Below are 19,505 nucleotides of genomic sequence, written 5' to 3'. Positions count from 1 at the left end.
GTTTGAGATCGTTGAAAATTTATTCAAAATACCCCTTAGTTCAGCCAAAAAAAAAGTTACTGAAGGAACTGGATATGATTTTGGAAATGGTCCACTGACGAAAGGTACTGGATGATGCCTGAAATGTCTGACAGTGTTTCGAAAATCATACCTAGTTGCTTGAGTACCTGTTTTTGGTGAATCTTACTACCTGGATATCTAACCTTCATCGATATACTAGTACTAATACCATTTAGCTAGCCTGATTAAATCTCTTATTAGCTGACCACTTGCCCAACATCCAGCCACCTGGGGGTGGAGGGGTGGAGTAGGTTTGACGTCCTTGAAATCTTCATTCAAAATACCATTCATGTAATTATGGGTTCACCACACCACGAAGTGGTGTGGTGAAACCATATTGCTTTTTCTGATGTTTCTCCTTCTCCTGCCATTTTTTAAATGGATTCAGCTTCTCCATTTTAGGGCCCAAGGTCCTGAAATTTGGTATGGAGGTACAGTGGGCAAATACCCCTAGGCGTTTTTTAAATTATTGTGATACAGGCTTTTAGAATGGTTTTATTTGAGTTTTTTGGCTGTGTTATAGCTAATGTATTACTGTGTTAGTGTGCCTTGTTTACCACGTTTGGGCATGAGTCATCACAATGGAATGCAGGGCATCAACCAATAGGCATGCAGCTTTCCTCTATACTTCTTGCTGATTGGCTGTTGGGATTTAACTTGATTAACACCTGCACAGAAGCATTTCCATACTGACAGTATGTCTGTATTCAAGTGTTTTGGTAGGTATTTCAAGCTTTCCTGCTCCAGCATTGGAATGCCGGGCATGGACGTTTTTTTTTATTTTGAAAATCAACAGTTTGCATTATAGCAATTAAAAATCCTAACCAATAAAGTAGGGAATAGCTATCCAACTGTTGTTTTAGTTGTATTTTACTTCATATTATAGTTATATCAATGTAAATCATTGTTTTCCCTTGTGTTTCCCATTCTTTCCCTGCCATGTCGTAAAATGTGGTGAACCCATCGCTGTATTTGCTCCAAAGCAAATATTGGCCTTTCTAGTATTATTACTGTTCTTGGTAGTAAATTAGCAGTAGATCAACTCCAAACTACAATTGACAGACATACATCTAATACATCTAGAAAAGTGAGACTTGACTACTGACCAGTCTGGAATGACGCTCTCACAGCTGGTACACTCTGCCTTCCCTGTTCTCGTGTCTTTTGCACTGTGCCTAGAAAAATGACATCATGTTAGTTGTATCAGTGAATCACACAATAATAGTCTTCATGAAAGTTATTGTGAAGTCTGGAGAGAGATATTTTGTAAACGTACCATATCTTTTAATGTTATTATTCAGCTTGTGCTATAATCATAATACTTAAATGGGGTAACTACTGTAAAAATGCATAGTGCTCGGTTCTGAACTAAGAGGTCCCAGGTTCAAGTCCTTGACATACCAACGATCTTGTGCCCTTGGAAAAGGCACTTGACACGACTTTCCTCACCTAACTCAAGTAAAAATGAGTATTGTCTGTCCTGTATTCGTTTCTATGTGTGGGACACAACACCAGCAACAGCTGCCTTTGTCACACGGGTATTGTATTGTACAATTTCAATAAATCAAATCAAATAATACTTAATCCTTCAGCTAGTTTCCAGAAGTTCTTACTTGGTGAAGATCTCCAGAGCCAGCTCGAGGAAAGTTTCCTTCTGATCCTGACTGATGTTTTCCAGAGACTCCAGTTTGATGAAGGCCTTGGAACAGGAGCCGAAGGCACGGTTGGCACAGGCAGCCAGGGCTGGGAGGGGGAAAAATATGAAAATTCAACCAATAGAAAGGTATTGCAAATGCATCATGTTTACCTTCACATGGCTCAGCTCAACAAACTACCAATGTACAGTAACTGCTTTGTTTATTTTTACTTAAACACACTCATAATATTGGATGACCATGCAGCACCACTTGAACTCAGTTCTGCATGGCACTTGCAACATGATGTAATCCAACACCAGTTACCATGGTGACAGATATCTGGTCCTGGTCATTGATATTGAATATCATGTTTACCGAAGAAAAACATATTGTTTTTGCTCAGTTTCTTCCTCTTCTTCTTCCATTCCAACCAGTAATTACTATCATTGTTATTGACTTTGTAGAAGAAGAAGATTAAGAAGAAACAGAGCAAAAACAATATATTTATATTGTGAAGGCAAAAATAAAAATCACCCACCGAGTAGAGAGTAGATGTCCACAGGATCAATGATGTCCTCATATTCCCTCAGGTGCAGCGCAGTTTTCATGGCGGCGTCCACATACCTGGATCACGGCATGACATTGTAACCAAACCAATAAGCCATCAGAATGAGTAAGTTGGAATCTCAAATCAACCAATGAGAGGTAGTCTTCAGTTTGAATCAACCAATCATGGATTGGCATTTTGACCAAACCAATGAGCCATCAAAATGAGGGAGATGGAATGTCAAATCAACCAATGAGAGGCAGTCTTCAGTTTGAATCAACCAATCATGGATTGGCATTTTGACCAAACCAATGAGCCATCAAAATGAGGGAGTTGGAATGTCAAATGACCCAATGAGAGGAAGTCTTCAGTTTGAATCAACCAATCATGGATTGGCATTTTGAACCAACCAATGAGCCATCAAAATGAGGGAGTTGGAATGTCAAATAAACCAATGAGAGGAGGCCTACAGTTTGAATCAACCAACCACGTACCCGTTGTACAGCTGTCGCTGGGCCAGGATGTAGAAGTGGTACGCCTCTGCGCCGCGCCACGCGTTGTCGATCACTTTAGAGTCCATCGTCGACGCATCCTCTTCTAGTAACCCGGCCAGGGCTGAGCTGGCCTGGAGAGGGGAAATATGTGAATGAACTTTATTGCTAAACAATGGTACATGGTACAATGTAAGGAATCTCAGACTCAGGACATTATTCAATGTAGTTACATGTAAGACAAAACTGAGAGAAAACCAAAGGACTGCCTTAGAGACATTAGCCGTACAGCCATCTTAACATCCTATTCTATATGGAATGCACGTCATAAGCCGATTGGGAATCAGACACCTTATTGTAGCTACTTACCAGCCTACTCTCTAAAACTAAACATGTAAGAACGAGGTTACATCATCTCGCACTCAATAGAATCGGAACCTTTTAAGTTTAACAAATTCTTATAATGATTCTAAGGAAAACTGTGCAATATAAGACAACAATATATATGACTCTAAAACTATATATTGCATTTCATGAGCAAAACATGTTTTTTTCCTCCAACAACTCAAACCTATCAATGACAATGAGACTCAGAGTAGCACTGACCTCTTGTCTCTTGCCCTTGGCCTTGGACTTGGAGGTGAGTTTCATCTGTTCATGGTACTTCTCCACCAGCAGAGCAGCCAAGACGTACAACTTCTTAATCCTCAGGGGCTTCGTCTTCTTCTTTGTCTCATCTTCTGCGATCTGGAAAAATGGGTTATCAAAATGTATCCTTTTTTTCTCATCCCTTTTGTCAGTGGGCAGAATTGACTATTTTCTGCTGTCTATAATATGTGTAACTAGCAATCCAAAAGTTTGTGATAAAATTACATGGTCTGCTCTGTTAATTCTTACTCAAACACATTCATATACATGTATATGGTGACAGGACTCTAAATCCCTCCTGCTATAAAATTGCAACATGATGTAACCTAACACTAGTTACTACGGTGACAGATGTTTGGTTCAGGTCATTGTCCTTATTTGTTAGGAGAAGAAGAAGAGGAAACACAGCAAAAACAAGATGTTTTCCTTCCGCATAGGTAAACATAATAAACCTTAAAGGTTTCTCCATTTTATAACTTACAATAGAATTAACAATCATAAGATTGTTTTCAAGGCGTCTTGAAGAACAAGCCTGCAGTACCTTGAAGAGCAGCTTGGCGGCGTCTAAGAAGTGGTTAGCCTTCCTGTACAGCTCAATGGCGTTCACGATCTTGTCCTTCTCCAGCAGGTGGGAGGCGTACTTGGCCAGGAGGGAGTCGATCTCCTTCATGTTGTGAGCCTTCGCCAGGTCTACAGCCTGGTTCCACTGGATAGGACAGGACATACGTTTTGCAGTAAATCAATTTTACTACTAAAATCAAAGAACCCCCATATTATAGAAATTAGTACCAGGTATGTTGTAGAATATAGTATCACGTATCACGACTCTCATATCATTTTTCATACATGTTGTTTGTACCAATGTATTTGCAATTAGCCTCCGGGCATGTAAACTTTCTATGTGTTTATTTTCGAACATAATTGCTCGACAGTTGTACAGGGTACAATGTATGGCAACAATAACAATGTAATCAATACAATAATACTTGCCTATTCTAATAAACTATGACAGAAATATGGACAGGGTACAAATGTATATCAGTTATTGATCAGAAACCAAAAACTGTGGAATGTTATTTTCAACAAGATTACAACAAAGCAATCTGATATTTCTCACCTGGTTGAGCTGGACACAACAGTCCACAGCTGCCTTCACCCTGTTACACTGGGCAGGTAAAGAAAAAAATTACTCATGGATTTTAGATACAAGTTCTTAACTTTTACATCAAAGTTGTATGATGAGACAGATACTGTTAAACAAGCGGTTGTGAATAAAGAAATTTGTTCCTCACCTTACAGTAAGCTGCTACAGCCTGCTGACACATGCCTACAGTCACAAACATGGCCGCAATCTCCTGTAGGAAACACAAACAAACAAACAAACAAACACTTGGTTAAAATGTTAAAACTCAAGGCAATGATCTAACACATACATTAGATAGAAAAACCATGTGCAAAACCAACAACTTTTCTTGCTTGTCTTTCACCAAGGATACTGACAGGTGCACACTGCATCAAATTCTTGATTCAACATGATTTATTACATACCTTCATTTATTAATTTATCTAATTTATCATCTGTTTTGTGTATTTTTATATATTGCTGACTTTGACTAATGTATATTTTGTTGTTGTATTTTTTGTATGGGTGAGGGCAACTTGTAAAGGTACACCTGTTTTGCCTTTACTTTGAGGAAAATCCAAATAAACAAATATTAATAAACAACTTTTTTATTGGAAATGTTAAATTTATGTAACAAACAAATTGTTACTACCTATAATAGGACCATTGTGTATTTGAGATCTTTACTCACAGGCAGCAGTTTGTGGTTCTCGGGTAGGGAGTGCACCAGACTCTCTAACCCGGGGTAGTCCTCCAGCATGTAGTAACACTCCGCTAGTCGCTCCTGGTTACGACCCTGGACATAGTACGTCACCGCGTTCTGCCTGTGGAGGTCACAGACATGTAAATTTGCGTTAAAAACAGTTTTGAAAACTATCTTTGGACCTGATATTTCTGAAACAAGTTTCTGGTGTAATATTTATGAACTTAAGGATTTCCTTTGGAAGTCTGGTCAATGTTGCATGATCAGAAATTTGCCTGATGCAGAGGATATCTTTTCTGACATAGCATTTGGAAACTACAGACAGGGTGTTAATCTTATATACGTGAATAAGACCTTATATGAGACAGACTGCCAAAGTGCTATGCACAGTACATTACGGGATTGGCGCAGGTGCAGTATGTTCTGCCAATGTGCTGGTAAAATATACAGGTACATAGGGGGCCAAAACTCACGTCACGTCTTTCTGAGCACAAGAGGTACATTTTGTATCTACCACTCAATCATTATTCTTGCATGTCCAGATCAGGAGGTATCAAAACCGGAAGTTCCACAGTACCATATTAAGTCCCTTATAATATACTAAATACTACGATTTATATCTTCGTTTTCTTCAAAAATTCACTGATAATCTACCGGTAAAAAATATTTTACCATTTCTGTCTGTCAGCGTAGTAGTCCCCGATGGCGTTCCAGGCCTGCTCCAGAAGCTGGTCCTCCCCCCCTCCGCTTCCCGTCTTCAGCAGCTGAACCACACGGAACCAGTCTCCCAGCTTCACCCGCAGATTCACAGCAAGGTCCCTGGGGAAACATAGCACCACGTTCACAACATGCCCATTCAAAGATCATTTCAAGTAGCATCCACTATTTTTTGTCAGTGACTAATTACTATGGAATCTGTAGTTTCTTGAGTAACAGTTTGCTTGTGCATCTCTTTACCAGGATGTCTAACCTTCATTGACGTACCAGTTAAAAGAATGTCAAGAACTTCATTATAAAACTATGTGCCAAAAAGAAAAACACTGAGAGAAAGCTAGAGATTAGTGACAAGATATGGCTTTTTTTAATGTTTTTCAGCAGATACAAAGAGAAAAAATTGAAGATTCACTTCAATAGCTTTTTTTTACCTTCTGTCAATGTCCAGATAGACTCTCTCAGCCTCCTCAAACCTCTTAAAGTAAGCAGCAACTTCAGCATTCTTCATCGCTTCACTCTGGAGAAAAAAGACCAAACCTTGATAAAGTGTTCTCAAGAAAGACCAACGACAACAAAGTGAACAGTTAGAGAGCCCTCCACCAACATTTTGTCTGTTGACTTCTACATAATATTACATGTGTATGCATAACCAACATGACTCGCAATTTCAATGGTCAGTCTATTGAAGAAGACCAGAGTGACTGGTTAAAAGCTCAAGATGAAAACTACAGTACTCTTTGTGCTGGAACAAAAGTTTTTAATATGTAACTATCAACACAGAAGTCATGTGAAAAGTCTCACTGGGTCCGTCTATTGAAGAAGACCAGTGTGACTGGTCAAAAGCTCTAGGTGAGAACAATTCCGTGTGTTTTAAGTTTAACTTTAAATGTGTGTCAAAACTAAACTTCCCCAGTGATTGCATCTTTTTACAGTTTTTTCCTCACCTGTAAGTTGCCCAGTTTCTTGACAAACTCGATGCCCTGGTAGTCCTTACACCTCACAAAAGCCTGCTCAGCTGTGGGCAGGTCTAACTTCTCCAGGGCTGCCTCGGCAAGTAACCGCCTGGAAAACACACAAGTGGTTAAACTAAGTAAACTAGACATCTCAAAAAATAACTGAAGGTGTGTAGCCCTGGTGTTGTGGCCATGTGCAGTGTCTAGCGCAGCGCCCACCAGATCCTGTAGCCCTTGAGCTATCAATGTGCAATCACTACAGCAGGGGGCTTGTCCACTGGTAGTGGTGTGTCCGTTAATATTTTCAACAGGTTGGTAAGTCACTGAGTAAAGAGACTCTTTTTACACAACCAAGTCTTTTATTCAGCCAACGTTTCAGTGACCATCTGTCACCTTCTTCAGGGCAATATTGTGGTGTGTGGTACAGTATGTTTAACCTCCATTCATGTACTCTTAACTCCAAACTCCAATACACACAGGCCACTACAGCAGGGGCTAGTCTCTTGGTAGTGGTTTGTGTTTTACTCCTATACTCCATTTTGAATACTGAGTGCTAAACAGAGAAAGCAGTATGTACTACCTATTCCATAATACTACATATAATTTTGAGTAAGCTCTATGTCCCTACCACAGCCTGGGATGAGGGTTATCCTCGATGAACTGTGAAGCATCCGCGATGCCGACCTTCTCCAGGAGGTCACGACTGTCTCTAAGGGACTGAGGAAACAGACAAAAAGAGTTGTGTTCATGAAATTATGAAATTTGGCAGTTTACTACTTAGCACTTACCTGCATGGTAAAATAAGTGATTCCAGTGACTAGCTATCAAGAAACTCCAGCCTTTATGAAAAGGAAATAAAAAGGAAGCAGTCAACCCCAGTGATGAAACGGGACGAGGGGGATACAAACTCAGCCATGTTTGGGATTGTGTTCTTGCCGCAAAAGTGCCACCTACATTATTATATTGCAACAGGAAACAGTACTCCAGTCAGAGTATGCTCAAAGTTCTGCCAAAGTGCTATGAACAATACATCATGGGTTTTGTGCAGGTGCAGTACGTTCTTTTGATGTGTCAGTGAAAACCTCCCTACCTTGATCTCCATATCGATGATGTACTCCTTATTAGGCAGTTCTGGTTCCTTCATGATCTCATCCAGCAGGACAGACCGTATCTCCAGGTCTGCGAAGTGACAGATGTATCCGGAGCTGAGGATGGGCTCCTCTGGGTCCAGGTTACGGAAAATGTACATCCTCGTCTTCTCCATCATAGCAAACAGCTCAGGATTGTCCTGGGAAAGGGGAATAGCATGTACATAGGCCACGCTGACTTAATTTTATAAAATGACATCCTCTGAATACCACCTAACTAGTGTGTGCGAGCAAATAAAAAAATTTTCAAATAAGAAATGCTGCTAAACTACAGTAAGTACTGACTTGTTTGCATATCAATCAATGGTTTGTACTTATAAACCTGCATTTCTCCTGCAGTCTCCAGTGTCACTGACAAAAGGTAGTAGATGCTACCTGAAACATCTGACCGTTTCCAAAATCATATCCAGTTGCTTGAGTAACAGTTTTTTGGTGTATGCAAATGTTTCAGTGCACTTTTCCTCACCTCGGCCCACTTCATGTCCCAGACGTCCTTCCGCTCGAACTTGAGATGTTCCCCGAGGATCTCCTGCCCCGTGCTGTCCGTCACACGCGTGTCAAGGTCAAAGAAGGTCAGCACACCTGCTATGTCCACTACAGCCAGTCTCCTGTGGGAAAACACAACAGCTATGGTTAAGCAACAGATTATGAATTTCAAAATGATTTTAACTAAAAAGGTAACATTTGCAAAGCAAATGCATGTTTACCTTTGCATAAAATCTGCTCTGTTAATTCTCACTCAAACACATTCATATATACATGTATGGTCAGACAGGAGTCTAAATCCCTCCTGCTATAAAATTGCAACATGATGTAACCCAACACTAGTTACCATGGTGACAGACGTCTAGTTCAGGTCATTGACCTTTTTGGTTTGGAGAAGAAGAGGAAACGTAGCAAAAACAATATGCTTTCCTTTGATAAACATCATATGTACGTAATAGATATTACAAATGCATTGGCAGTGTCATTCAAACTTACGAAGAGTTACAGTTGAGAGCCAGCTGGTGAGGACGACAGTTCAGCACGTGTTTGTGCACCAGGGCGAAGTTAGGCATGGTGTAACGATGCAGGGTACCTGACTCACGCGCCTACAAAGGGAGGAAAAACATACATTCAAGAGATTGTCAATTATTTTGTATTCAAATATGTAATTTATTTCAGAATCACAGGAGTATGTGTCCAATGTCAATGTAATCTGATAAAATGTCAGTCATTAGTAAGGGCTGTCATTTCAGTGTCACAAAACCTAACTGAAAATATATGGCAAAACAAGTAAAGAAGGCTGTGCTTTTACATGGTTAACAAATCATGGTTTTTAGAGTTCAACTCACCACAACTAGAAGTTTCTCAGATGCAGTGATACAGCAAATGAGATCTCTGGTGGGCTGAAGAAAGAAATACAACACTTTAAATAAATACAATATTATAACGATAGAAGACCACATCTGTAGCACTGATTACAACACTAAGTACAACAGCAGATTATGATTTCTTCAACTCAAGTGAATCATTCTTTTGACAATCACAATCAAATCTTTTCCTCAAAATTTTGCATGTTATAAAAAAACTGTTCACTGCAAAATAACATCCACAATGAAAGTACAAAATTTAGGCAAAAAAGAAAAGCACTTTGCCAGAAGTTGTGCAATATTAAAGAATATTTTGACAAGACTTTCAAACTAATGATTTGGATTTCAAAATGTTTGAAGAAATCAATTTCAATACAGTGTACATGTGTAGATGCATGTAACGCAACAAGTGATTGAGCATTTTAGAAGAATCCGAATGTTTTTGATTGTAAAGAAAGACTTGCTACAAACATCTTTTTGTTACTTTTATGCTGTTTACAAACATGTAAGCAGGTGAGGCCATGATTACAGACGGTGCGCAGGTGTGGACAGGTAACATTCTCACCTGAAGTTTTTGCCCCTCCTAAAGGGGGTTAAGTATGCAGGAACATTGAGTACAACACACATAAACATAAACAAAACTCACAAATAACAATAAACATGCAAATGACAACATTATATGTAAATACTATAAATATGTATGAAAGTAATGTTGTTAACCAAGATTTGTTACTCAGAACCAATATCTTGCTACCAGGCCCCTTTGTACCATGAAATTTGTAGGCAATGTCTCTTAGTAAAACAGCCTACAATTTAAGAGTCTTCTAGCGTATTAATACAAAAGCCTCCAGCCCAGATGTTAGCTTGGTAGCAAGGATGATCCTAGGATATATCACAAGCATATTTCAACAAATGTTAAAACAAACAGGTAAATGAAGTGTGACTTATGCAGGAGTCATTAAAAGACAGATGAAATATGTCAAGGGATACATAATGATCATTTATTCCTTATAAAAATGTTTTGGCATGGAAGACATGATTACAAAAAAACTTGATAGCAGCCTCAGGGTTTGCTTCAACTGGCAAAAGATAAAAAAAAAGAGCTTTGAACTTTTTTAGAACAATAATGTACTTGTCTACAAGAACTGTTTACCTGTAGAGCTTTGGTGAAGTCCGTCAGCCCCTCCCCTGCTCCAGTGGGGGTGTCATCTATATGGAACAGCCTGGAAATAAACAACACCAAGTTGAACATCATTTTGTTTTCCTGAAATCTCTTCCGTCTCTTTACACACCAATTTTTGTTCACCATATAAGACAGATTTGGCATGATTTTTGTTCAATACAAGCAGCAAAATTCTGTCAAATGACAGAAAGACGGACACATGGTTTTAAACACTGATTACATCCAACAAAAGCAGCATGTCTGTAGAACGTACTGCGCTTGCGCAAAACCCCCATTTTTCACGATTTAATTGGAGTTTTGGTCAACGTTGCTTCAGAATTTTGCCTGTTGCAGACAATATTTTTTTTGACATAACATTTGGAAACTACAGATGGAGTTTTAACCTTATATGCACAAATCCAACCTTATATGAGACATTCTGCTTAAGTGCTATGCACAATACATTACGGGTTTCGTGCAGGTGCAGTATGTTCTGCTGACGTGCTCACAAAGGCAAAACGAGTAAAATAGTGAATGTTATATAATTACTGACTTCTCCCTGCCGTCCTTCCTCTGAGCGCTGTACTGTCCCACGTCCATCATGGCCAGTTTTTTCGGGCTGGTGTACTGCCACGTGTAGAACGCCTCCTTAGAGGCCGCGATGATGTGGGACGCCGTCATCGTCACGTACAGGGGCTCTGGGAACAAGAGGTTCTTTATTTGTTTTTTTCTTGACAACTGTTTGACTGCATTGTAGAAATTGTTCCCTGTAACCATGTAGATGTACGTTTGGGAAAGCATCTATAGCAGTACCTAGTACCTGTGCTGCAGTGCAATGTGAAAGTCAGATTTGCCCTGAGGAAGGTGACAGACGGTCACAACAAATTTCCTGTCTACTCTGCAATGATAAGTGCACCTGGGAGCCAAAACGTAAGCAAAATAAAGTTAATGACTTAAAGTTGAAGTCATACAATACTTCTCAAAAAACAGGTTGGGACAGTTCATCCTCACTTAGAGACAATAGAAATGTATTTTTGGGACAGAGCTGGGACAATAGGAAGAAAAGTTAATTTCGAGGCCTGCATCAGACGTACCTATGTCGATGTACTTGGAGTCTAGCGGTGTGCCGATGGAGTTACAGAGCACCAGCACGTACTGCCCGCTCTGGTCGTCCGCTCGCGTGGACAGGCAGCAGAAGTCTCCACACGCTGTGATGGACATCAGGTTCTTCACATACTTCACAAAACGCTGGAGGTAAAATAAATAATTATCAACATGGTCCAGCTTAACAAACTACAGTAACTGCTTTGTTTGTTCTTTATTCTTACTCAAACACATTCATATATATGGTGACCATACAGCCTCACTTGAACTCAGTTCTGCATGGCACTTGCAACATTATGTAACCCAACACCAGTTACCATGGTGACAGACGTCCGGTCCTGGTCATTAACCTTATTTGTTTGGAACGGAAGAAGAAGAAGAGGAAGAAACTGAGCCGAAGCAATATGTTTTCCTTCGGTAAACATAATAAGCTAGGATATAGGGATTTAAACAGTATTGAGTAATGTTCAAAAGTTATGCAACTGGACTATTGTTGTGTTTGTAGGATAAAAAGACTGTTATGAAGTCCTACCTCGTTGTTCTTGGTGTCCCAGAAGACGACACAGTGCTCCATCCTGTCAGGTTTGGTGAAGGAGTACACTACAGTGTGGGAACAGTAACCCCACTGGACGGGGGGTAGGAAAGAAAAAATTTCTTAGCACATTTCTGAACTTTTATGACAACATTTCATATACTATCATGAAAGTTCATCTGTGGTGGTAGTTACATGTTAAGACTTCAAACTTTCAATCCAATTTTTTGGGTCCACCATATAAAGATAAAACAAGTAGAATGTCAGGAAAACCTAATTTTGCTTCATTTTTAAATAAAAGTATTATAACAATGATTTTATTATTTTTCTGACACTTAATTTGATGTTAAGATTATGCTAAAAACCTATAAAAATACTTGGGTGCACCCACAGAAAAAAATTAGGTACACAGTTCCAAATTTGGGTGCACTAAGGTGCACATGCACCAAGTATTTCGAGCCCTGTCAAATAAACATTTCTGACTTACCTTGTAGTCAGGTCTGATGTTAGCAAAGTAGATGAAAGAGTCCACGGCCAGGGCGATACGCAGACTGCCCCCCTCCCACGATACTGACTGCATGGACTTCCCTGGGACCTTCAGCGTTCGCAGGTGCTGGGAAAAACAACAATAAAGCATCAGGATTTGATCCTTAAAATAATTTCATCAGGTTGGTCAAGTATAGGATACAGCTCTGAGGAAGGTGTCTGATAGACACCGAAATGTCAGCACTTAGGTGAGAAAATTTGGTTGTGTAGAAGAAAATTGCTGTATCAGTATTTGATGTTTGAAGTTGAAACTTTTGTTCCAACACAAGAGAATTGTTCTCACCTAGAGCTTTCAACCAGTCTTCCTCCGGTCTTCCTCAGTGAGACTTGTCACATAGCTTCTCTGAAGTGCATCAGTGACTGGCATCATTTACCAGATACCTTTGACCCAATGTTGATGTCACACTAAGGAAGACTATACTGACTGGTCAAAAGCTCTAGGTGAGAACAATTCTCTTTTGTGCTGGAACTTTAACCATTATCATGGCATTAACAATTGCTGTTGTTTCAATAAATCTATGACAGGAAGGCTGAGCTTCTGACCTCTCCAAACGGTGTGTAGAACTGCACCACGTTGATGTCGCGGTCCTGCTGCTGTGACTTCTGGGACCCGCCGACCGCCATGACAGCTCCACAGTGGTTCCACGCTATACCGACAACCTGCATACCCGTGTCAATTAGCACTGGGGCTGTACGGGTAAAATACAACTGTGTTAGACAGTAAGGGGCACTGGGGCTGCAGGGAGGGGGGTAAAACACAAGTGCAAGTTACAACACAACTGTATTAGACAGGAGGGGGTGCTGGTTTGACACATTCAGGTTCAGGTCAAGATACATGTACTGTAATTCCTGATATTTTCACGGGACTTTTATTTAACTTTGGAGTTTTCACAGTCACTTCTGAACCGTGAACTTCATTCCCATTAACAAATAATTCACCAACTTTTTTTCTGCACCTGCCACCATCGTGAACATATGGTTCCGTGAACACCTCAATTTTTCTCAGACCATGAACTTTTGCTATCATGAACATAAAGTAAATTACAGTATATCAACAGGATACTACAAGTGAAGAAAAGGAGGGGAAGACAAGAAGTGACACCAAGAAAAAACAGTAATGAGGGACTTAAAGGAGATGGGTTTCATTTGGGAGGGATCAAGAAGACAAGCACAAAATAAAGCACAAAATGAACGACCAAAACTGCCCTTACCTTCATCGTACTCGTGCCTCATGATCTGACACCTGCCGTTGTCGAAGCAGATGGCCAGACAGGGGCAGTTCGGCTCCACGAAGCCGTCTGTTCCGTTGTACCACTCCATCCCCGCGATCCGCACGGCACCAGTCACGTTAGTCAGGCAGTACAGAACCATCTTGTTCTGTGGGAAAGAGGGAAATTTACAGTTGGAAGAAATTCATCAATCAGTAACTTGTTTTGAAAGGTAAAAGCACGTACCTCCAAATTTAACGATCATAGTTAAATTTCATGAAATAAATTAAGGTCAATATCAAAGTACGTCACTCTGTAGTATCTCTATTTCTTCTTCTTACGTTTCAAACAAATAAGATCAAGAACATGGACCAACTGTACAGCAACAAGAACAAGACTCGAAACTTACGCAGAAGTTGCCCAGGTTGTCGAAGATCTGAATCTCTCCATTGGTCATCCCAAATATTAGGGATTTTCCATCAGGGGACCACTGGAGGGGGGGGGGCATGGTAAAAGTTTAAGTTACTGTATTACAAAGTCATATGACCTACAATTGTACTGTGCTGTTATTTGCAAAATTATTGAAACTTAAAGTTTAATATTCCAATGCCAATGTTGATAAGTTGAATCTAAATGATGAACTTCAATCCAAATTACATAATCCTCAATCTTCAATGCAACTGTGTATAGTAAGTGTCCTACTATTATGTATAACTACTATAAGGTACCCAATACCATTATAGGTTAACTATTTTATGCAAGCTGATGGCCAACACGTCAGACATCAAAATACACACTTGTCTAGTACTGTTATAACAGTAACAGTTAAATACATGATTCCAACAGAAAAAAGCACAGAATTGCATAAACATGTTTCAATGATAAAATAAAAACATTTTAATTTGTTGTCCACTCACAGCCACGTTAGACAGCTGCATGCCCTTCAGCTCCTTCCCCCAGATCCTGTTTCCATCCACAGAACCTACAATCACTGCACCTGGAGGGAGAGGGGGGCACAATGTCAACATATGTGTACTCTGCACTTAGGTTAAGGATTAATCAGGCACCTATATATTAGCCACATGGTAGGGTTAACATCATCACCTCGCGCGAGCCGTATCGAAGCTGCATTGCACAAGCATAGCTAATAGAAAAAGCATGATATCATGGTTCAATTCTGACGAGGATGACTAAACAGAACAGAACATGCCTATAATGTAATCACTCTGAGAAAAGAAATCAGAGTTATCCCTTACTGGTAATCATATTCACCCATCTTTGCATTTTTCCAGAGGAATGAGAATTTGAAACAAACATTTTTCCACAGAGATAAGAATTTGAAACCCATATTTGTAACGATGTCTTGTGTATTCTAGTAGTAGATATGATATCACTGTGTTACTGTTGTATATGAGCAAAAGTGTGAACTGATACTTAGTAATGAATATTGAGCTCAATACCGTCCTCATACACGATACAGATCTTCTGTCCGTCAGCGTTCCACTGCATGCTGCGTACCACAGACTTGTTCCTGTTGTTGATCATCTCCTCGTACCACAGGCCTAAATAACATGGACAATCAACATCAGTCATTCCTCATTTAAATTTTTAAAACCCAGGGTAACTAACCATAGGTTACTCCTGGATCAGTATCAACAATGTACCCTATCTATCTTGAAAGTTCATCTGTGTTGGTAGACAGGAGCAACTTGCATCCCGTCTTTGTTGAGGGATGGTTGCAATGACATGTGTGACATCTGCATAATGTGATGTCACAGAAGCGGTGGATTGCTTATTCCTTGATAAGGACTGGAGTTGTACAGTCCAAATTTCTTGCGTTGGTAATTACGGTTTAAGTGCTTCATATAGTTTAATACTCTATCTAAATATTGGTATCATCACTGTTGGTATACATGTAGCAATGGGTACCAGAAATGATATAAAACTGTGCTGTGTGACCTTTGTACAGCATCCAGACGATGATGAGGCCGTACTGGTCACTCGTGGTCAGCTTCTGAAAGTGTTCGTTCCACGTGCAAACCTGGACAGCACCTGGCAGGGGAAAATACATGTACATGATATACCTGAGTCCAATAGGAAATTTAAGTGTTAGTTCATTGTCGTCAACCTGCAAGTGATACGTCTATCAAGAAAATAGAAATTTATGGGCATTACTACCACCTCATCTCAATTCACCTTTTGCTTATCAATTACTATTGAATACAGCAAATTAAATGTTAGCTGAATGTAGGGAAAGGAACAGAATAGAACACTAAGCTGTGTCTCTTTACCTACATTCTAATCAATTGGTGCTAAAATTTATACCGCAGTAACTGGTTACTGCTAAAATTTCTAAGGTTCTGTGATCTAGAATTCAATTCTTTTCCTCCATTCCAGTGATGTTTTGTTAATATGGCTCAGGCCAAACATTAGTGAGGAATAACATGAACTGTGATCTCACCACTGTGTCCCTCCAGAGTCTGGTTCATGGACAGGTTACTGGGAGCAGCTAGACCCTTCATCTTTACATCCTTACCTGGGGAAAACAATGTCACACATCTTATTATACATAATACATACCAATTTAATAACAAAAGTCTGACTGGTTCAATGGCCAATTGGATAGAGTGGTGTAAATTGATTCCCAGCCAAGTTATACCAAAGACATAAAGTAGGCTTCTCTGCTTAGCACTCAGCAGTTGGGAAAGAGTATGGGAGTTAAACACCCACCACTACCAGTGGACTAGCCCCCTGCTGTAGTGACGACACAACTGTGTGGACCAAGGGCTACAGAAACAGAGATCTTACTGGTCTGTGTTTCCAGTTTGAGAACCTTGAGTAGAAGAGTATGGGAGTCAAACACACATCACTACCAGTGGACTAACCCACTGCTGTAGTAATTACATGTAATTGCGTGGCCCAAGGGCTACAGAAACATAGTCTCCAAGCAGATCCCTTTCGGTGGCAAGACAGTATCCATTAGGCAGAGGAGTTTGTACGACCATATGGTGGCTAATGGACACTCCTCTGGCCAATGGACACTGCCTTGCCACCGTATGATCTGTCTGTGATTGCACTACTGTGCAAAAGAAACAGAGACTTACTGGACTGTGTCTCCAGTTTGAGGACCTTGAGTAGAAAGAGTATGGAAGTTAAACACACCAGTACCAGTGGACTAGCTGCTAGAAACAGAGACTTACTGGACTGTGTCTCCAGTTTGAGGACCTTGAGTAGCCCGTCCTCCCCTCCACATGCGATGTAACCCTGCTCACGGTTCCAGGCCAGCGCTCGCAGCTTCGTGTTGTTGGGGATCGCAATCTGTACAGGGAGGAACATTGGTTGGGAAAGTACATGTAGAAGTCTTAACATGTGTTCATGAATATACAAAATACTCATTAACGAGTACAGCATTATCTTACTTGAATAGAACATATATCTGTATCTTAGAGTGATGACTTACAATGTGTAATAAGTTCTGTTGTGTGGAGCACACATTAAAAGTGTTAGTAATAGTAGAGTGTTAACTGTAAATCTACTTTAGGTTCCGGGTTGGTGTCAAATTATAGACAAGCTCAATAGATATGCAAAGTTGTAACCCGGTTTAATAACATCAGACTCTTTATGATACAGTGGGAGCCAGTTAATTGCAAAACGCTTATAAGAAAAAGTCTGCTAATTGAAAAGAATTGTGAAAACCCAAACCGTTTCCCATTGGCACCATTGTTTATCGCGCCCCTTATTTGAAAAGCCAAGGTCGGCTAATTGAAAAAAAAATTGTCAAGTTGCAACACATTTTCAACCAAAAACATGCCAAACAAATCACCAAAATCGGCGGAAAATTTCTTATATCAAGACATCAAGCCGCCAAAAGGGACAAAGTTGTCTGTTTTGAACCACAAAGGAGGCCGAAATTTACGTTGATCGAGCGGTCGGGCGCACATCGGCACTACGTAATGAGAAGCGCGAGCCGGTTCATAGCCGCCAAATGCGGCATGCTTTTGTGTTCTTTTAGCCTGTTTATTCCAAGAATGTTTAATTTCTCAAACAACTCATTTCTTAATCATTAAAATTGTGTCTCTACTTGTGTACTGCGCCATTATTTTGAGTTTATTTCGACTGCGACACGGCGCTATCGCCGCATCAACACGCCAAATGTGCCGCGAAAAAACACCGCATGGAATGATGGGATACTGCTACCCACGCCGCGTCCGCCATCTTTGTTTACTTCCCCGAACGCTAATGCGAGAGATCCCCGTCAACTATCGCAAATTTCCATGTAACCTACGGACATCGTAAGCTAAAAAGTCATTAACATTGAAATGAACAGTTTATTGTTGCATTAGCTACGATAATTTTCGTGTGCTAGCCGGAGTTTCTGAAAATTAGGAGACCGAAGTGATCCTTTGTGCTATCGACTGCTTTCATGACGATCGTGTGCATAAATTATGTCTGTACGCTACTTGACTGAAGTTTTCCGTTGATCAAACTTTATTTTTGCTACTTTTGTGGTGTAAAAGTATGCACAGGCTGATGATTGTGCATGTATTCGTTGCTCGTTTTGTACGTAGCAAACGTAGCATTTGTTTATTCGTTCGAGTGCCTGCCGAGAACACATGATGTCTAACGTATCGCAGCGTTCTTCCAGCCTTGGAAAAAAATACGTAAACGAAAAAATACGTAAACGAAAAAATTATAAGCAAATTTACCGATCTCAATAAAATTCACTGTTTTTAGTGCGTAAATATGACTCGTGTTTGTATTCTTTGTGTCGTTATTTGTGTTCGATGTCCTGTCCACCCCCCACCCCCATAGTTTCAATGAAGTCCGAGAGTTAGAGCCTCAGACAGTCAGAGTCTCTTAATCGGAAAGGCCGGGTATTTGAAAAAAATGTGCTGACAAATTGGCTTTTCAAATAAGCGGCTTCCACTGTATTATATATATCTCTAGGGTTTATACCATACCAAGAACTTCTTCTTCTTTCTGTGCACGAAATTCTGAATAATAATGTCTTGGTTCAGGAATTATTGCTGAGTGTTTGAATTTCATATATTTCTTTATTTAATAATTGACATATAGATAATATTCAAAGTTCTTGTGTGAGTTATTGTGTATATTCACACATTTTTGAACTCCTGCAAAAATGGCTGTCCCGTTTGTAGCTTTCTTTTGTCACCGAATCATACTATAAACTCTCTTGTAGACACACATTTTGAATGTAGTGGAAGTCAGCTATGCAGCTTGCAATATAAAGCAAAAAAGAAAATGCGTTGTCATTCAGCAAAGTAAGAAAGGTCACCCACCTTTTTGCTCAGATAGATGAACATCTTTGTTGTCTTTCTCCCTGCAGTCGCTGAGCTCCAAAAACGTTCAGTTTACTCCACCAGAAAGCGATATTTTCCAGCTAGACTTGTGAAAATTCAAACTTAGTCCGCCATATTTCTTTGCCAGGAATTCCTACCTAATTTGCATAATCTCGTTTGGCTATGTATCCCCGGTAACAAGATATTTCAAAGCCTTTCTGTATCAACTGCAGGCCTAACCTTTCTATAAATTGAGAACTTACAGTTTTATGAAGCC

At 40.0% G+C, this 19,505-nt stretch overlaps 1 protein-coding gene across 1 annotated transcript in view; it reads right to left on the bottom strand.

The window, feature by feature from the left end:
• LOC109473085 (WD repeat-containing protein 35-like) overlaps positions 1-19,377 on the bottom strand; it is a 19,789-nt gene extending 412 nt beyond the window's left edge. Inside the window, exons 1-31 of the mRNA XM_019772995.1 lie at positions 19,229-19,377; positions 17,129-17,246; positions 16,390-16,464; positions 15,888-15,980; positions 15,389-15,490; positions 14,846-14,925; positions 14,338-14,418; positions 13,932-14,097; positions 13,264-13,409; positions 12,662-12,787; positions 12,175-12,267; positions 11,633-11,786; positions 11,092-11,236; positions 10,530-10,599; positions 9,359-9,412; positions 9,006-9,115; positions 8,491-8,632; positions 7,967-8,164; positions 7,505-7,593; positions 6,868-6,985; positions 6,355-6,440; positions 5,882-6,028; positions 5,198-5,330; positions 4,676-4,738; positions 4,501-4,548; positions 3,925-4,089; positions 3,342-3,482; positions 2,739-2,869; positions 2,236-2,321; positions 1,674-1,803; positions 1,167-1,235 (exon numbers count right to left, since the gene is read on the bottom strand). Coding sequence (XP_019628554.1) covers positions 1,167-1,235; positions 1,674-1,803; positions 2,236-2,321; positions 2,739-2,869; positions 3,342-3,482; positions 3,925-4,089; positions 4,501-4,548; positions 4,676-4,738; positions 5,198-5,330; positions 5,882-6,028; positions 6,355-6,440; positions 6,868-6,985; positions 7,505-7,593; positions 7,967-8,164; positions 8,491-8,632; positions 9,006-9,115; positions 9,359-9,412; positions 10,530-10,599; positions 11,092-11,236; positions 11,633-11,786; positions 12,175-12,267; positions 12,662-12,787; positions 13,264-13,409; positions 13,932-14,097; positions 14,338-14,418; positions 14,846-14,925; positions 15,389-15,490; positions 15,888-15,980; positions 16,390-16,464; positions 17,129-17,246; positions 19,229-19,252 — 3,383 coding nt within the window. The 5' untranslated portion in view covers positions 19,253-19,377. The remainder of the gene's footprint in view (positions 1-1,166; positions 1,236-1,673; positions 1,804-2,235; positions 2,322-2,738; positions 2,870-3,341; positions 3,483-3,924; positions 4,090-4,500; positions 4,549-4,675; positions 4,739-5,197; positions 5,331-5,881; positions 6,029-6,354; positions 6,441-6,867; positions 6,986-7,504; positions 7,594-7,966; positions 8,165-8,490; positions 8,633-9,005; positions 9,116-9,358; positions 9,413-10,529; positions 10,600-11,091; positions 11,237-11,632; positions 11,787-12,174; positions 12,268-12,661; positions 12,788-13,263; positions 13,410-13,931; positions 14,098-14,337; positions 14,419-14,845; positions 14,926-15,388; positions 15,491-15,887; positions 15,981-16,389; positions 16,465-17,128; positions 17,247-19,228) is intronic.
• Positions 19,378-19,505: the final 128 nt, after the last annotated feature.

The sequence above is a fragment of the Branchiostoma belcheri genome, unplaced genomic scaffold (genome assembly GCF_001625305.1).
Source record: "Branchiostoma belcheri isolate BF01 breed outbred unplaced genomic scaffold, Haploidv18h27 scaffold29, whole genome shotgun sequence".
NCBI classification, from domain to species: Eukaryota; Metazoa; Chordata; class Leptocardii; order Amphioxiformes; family Branchiostomatidae; genus Branchiostoma; species Branchiostoma belcheri.
Note: the sequence above shows the minus strand (reverse complement) of the source record. Positions and strands in the feature narration are given on the sequence as shown.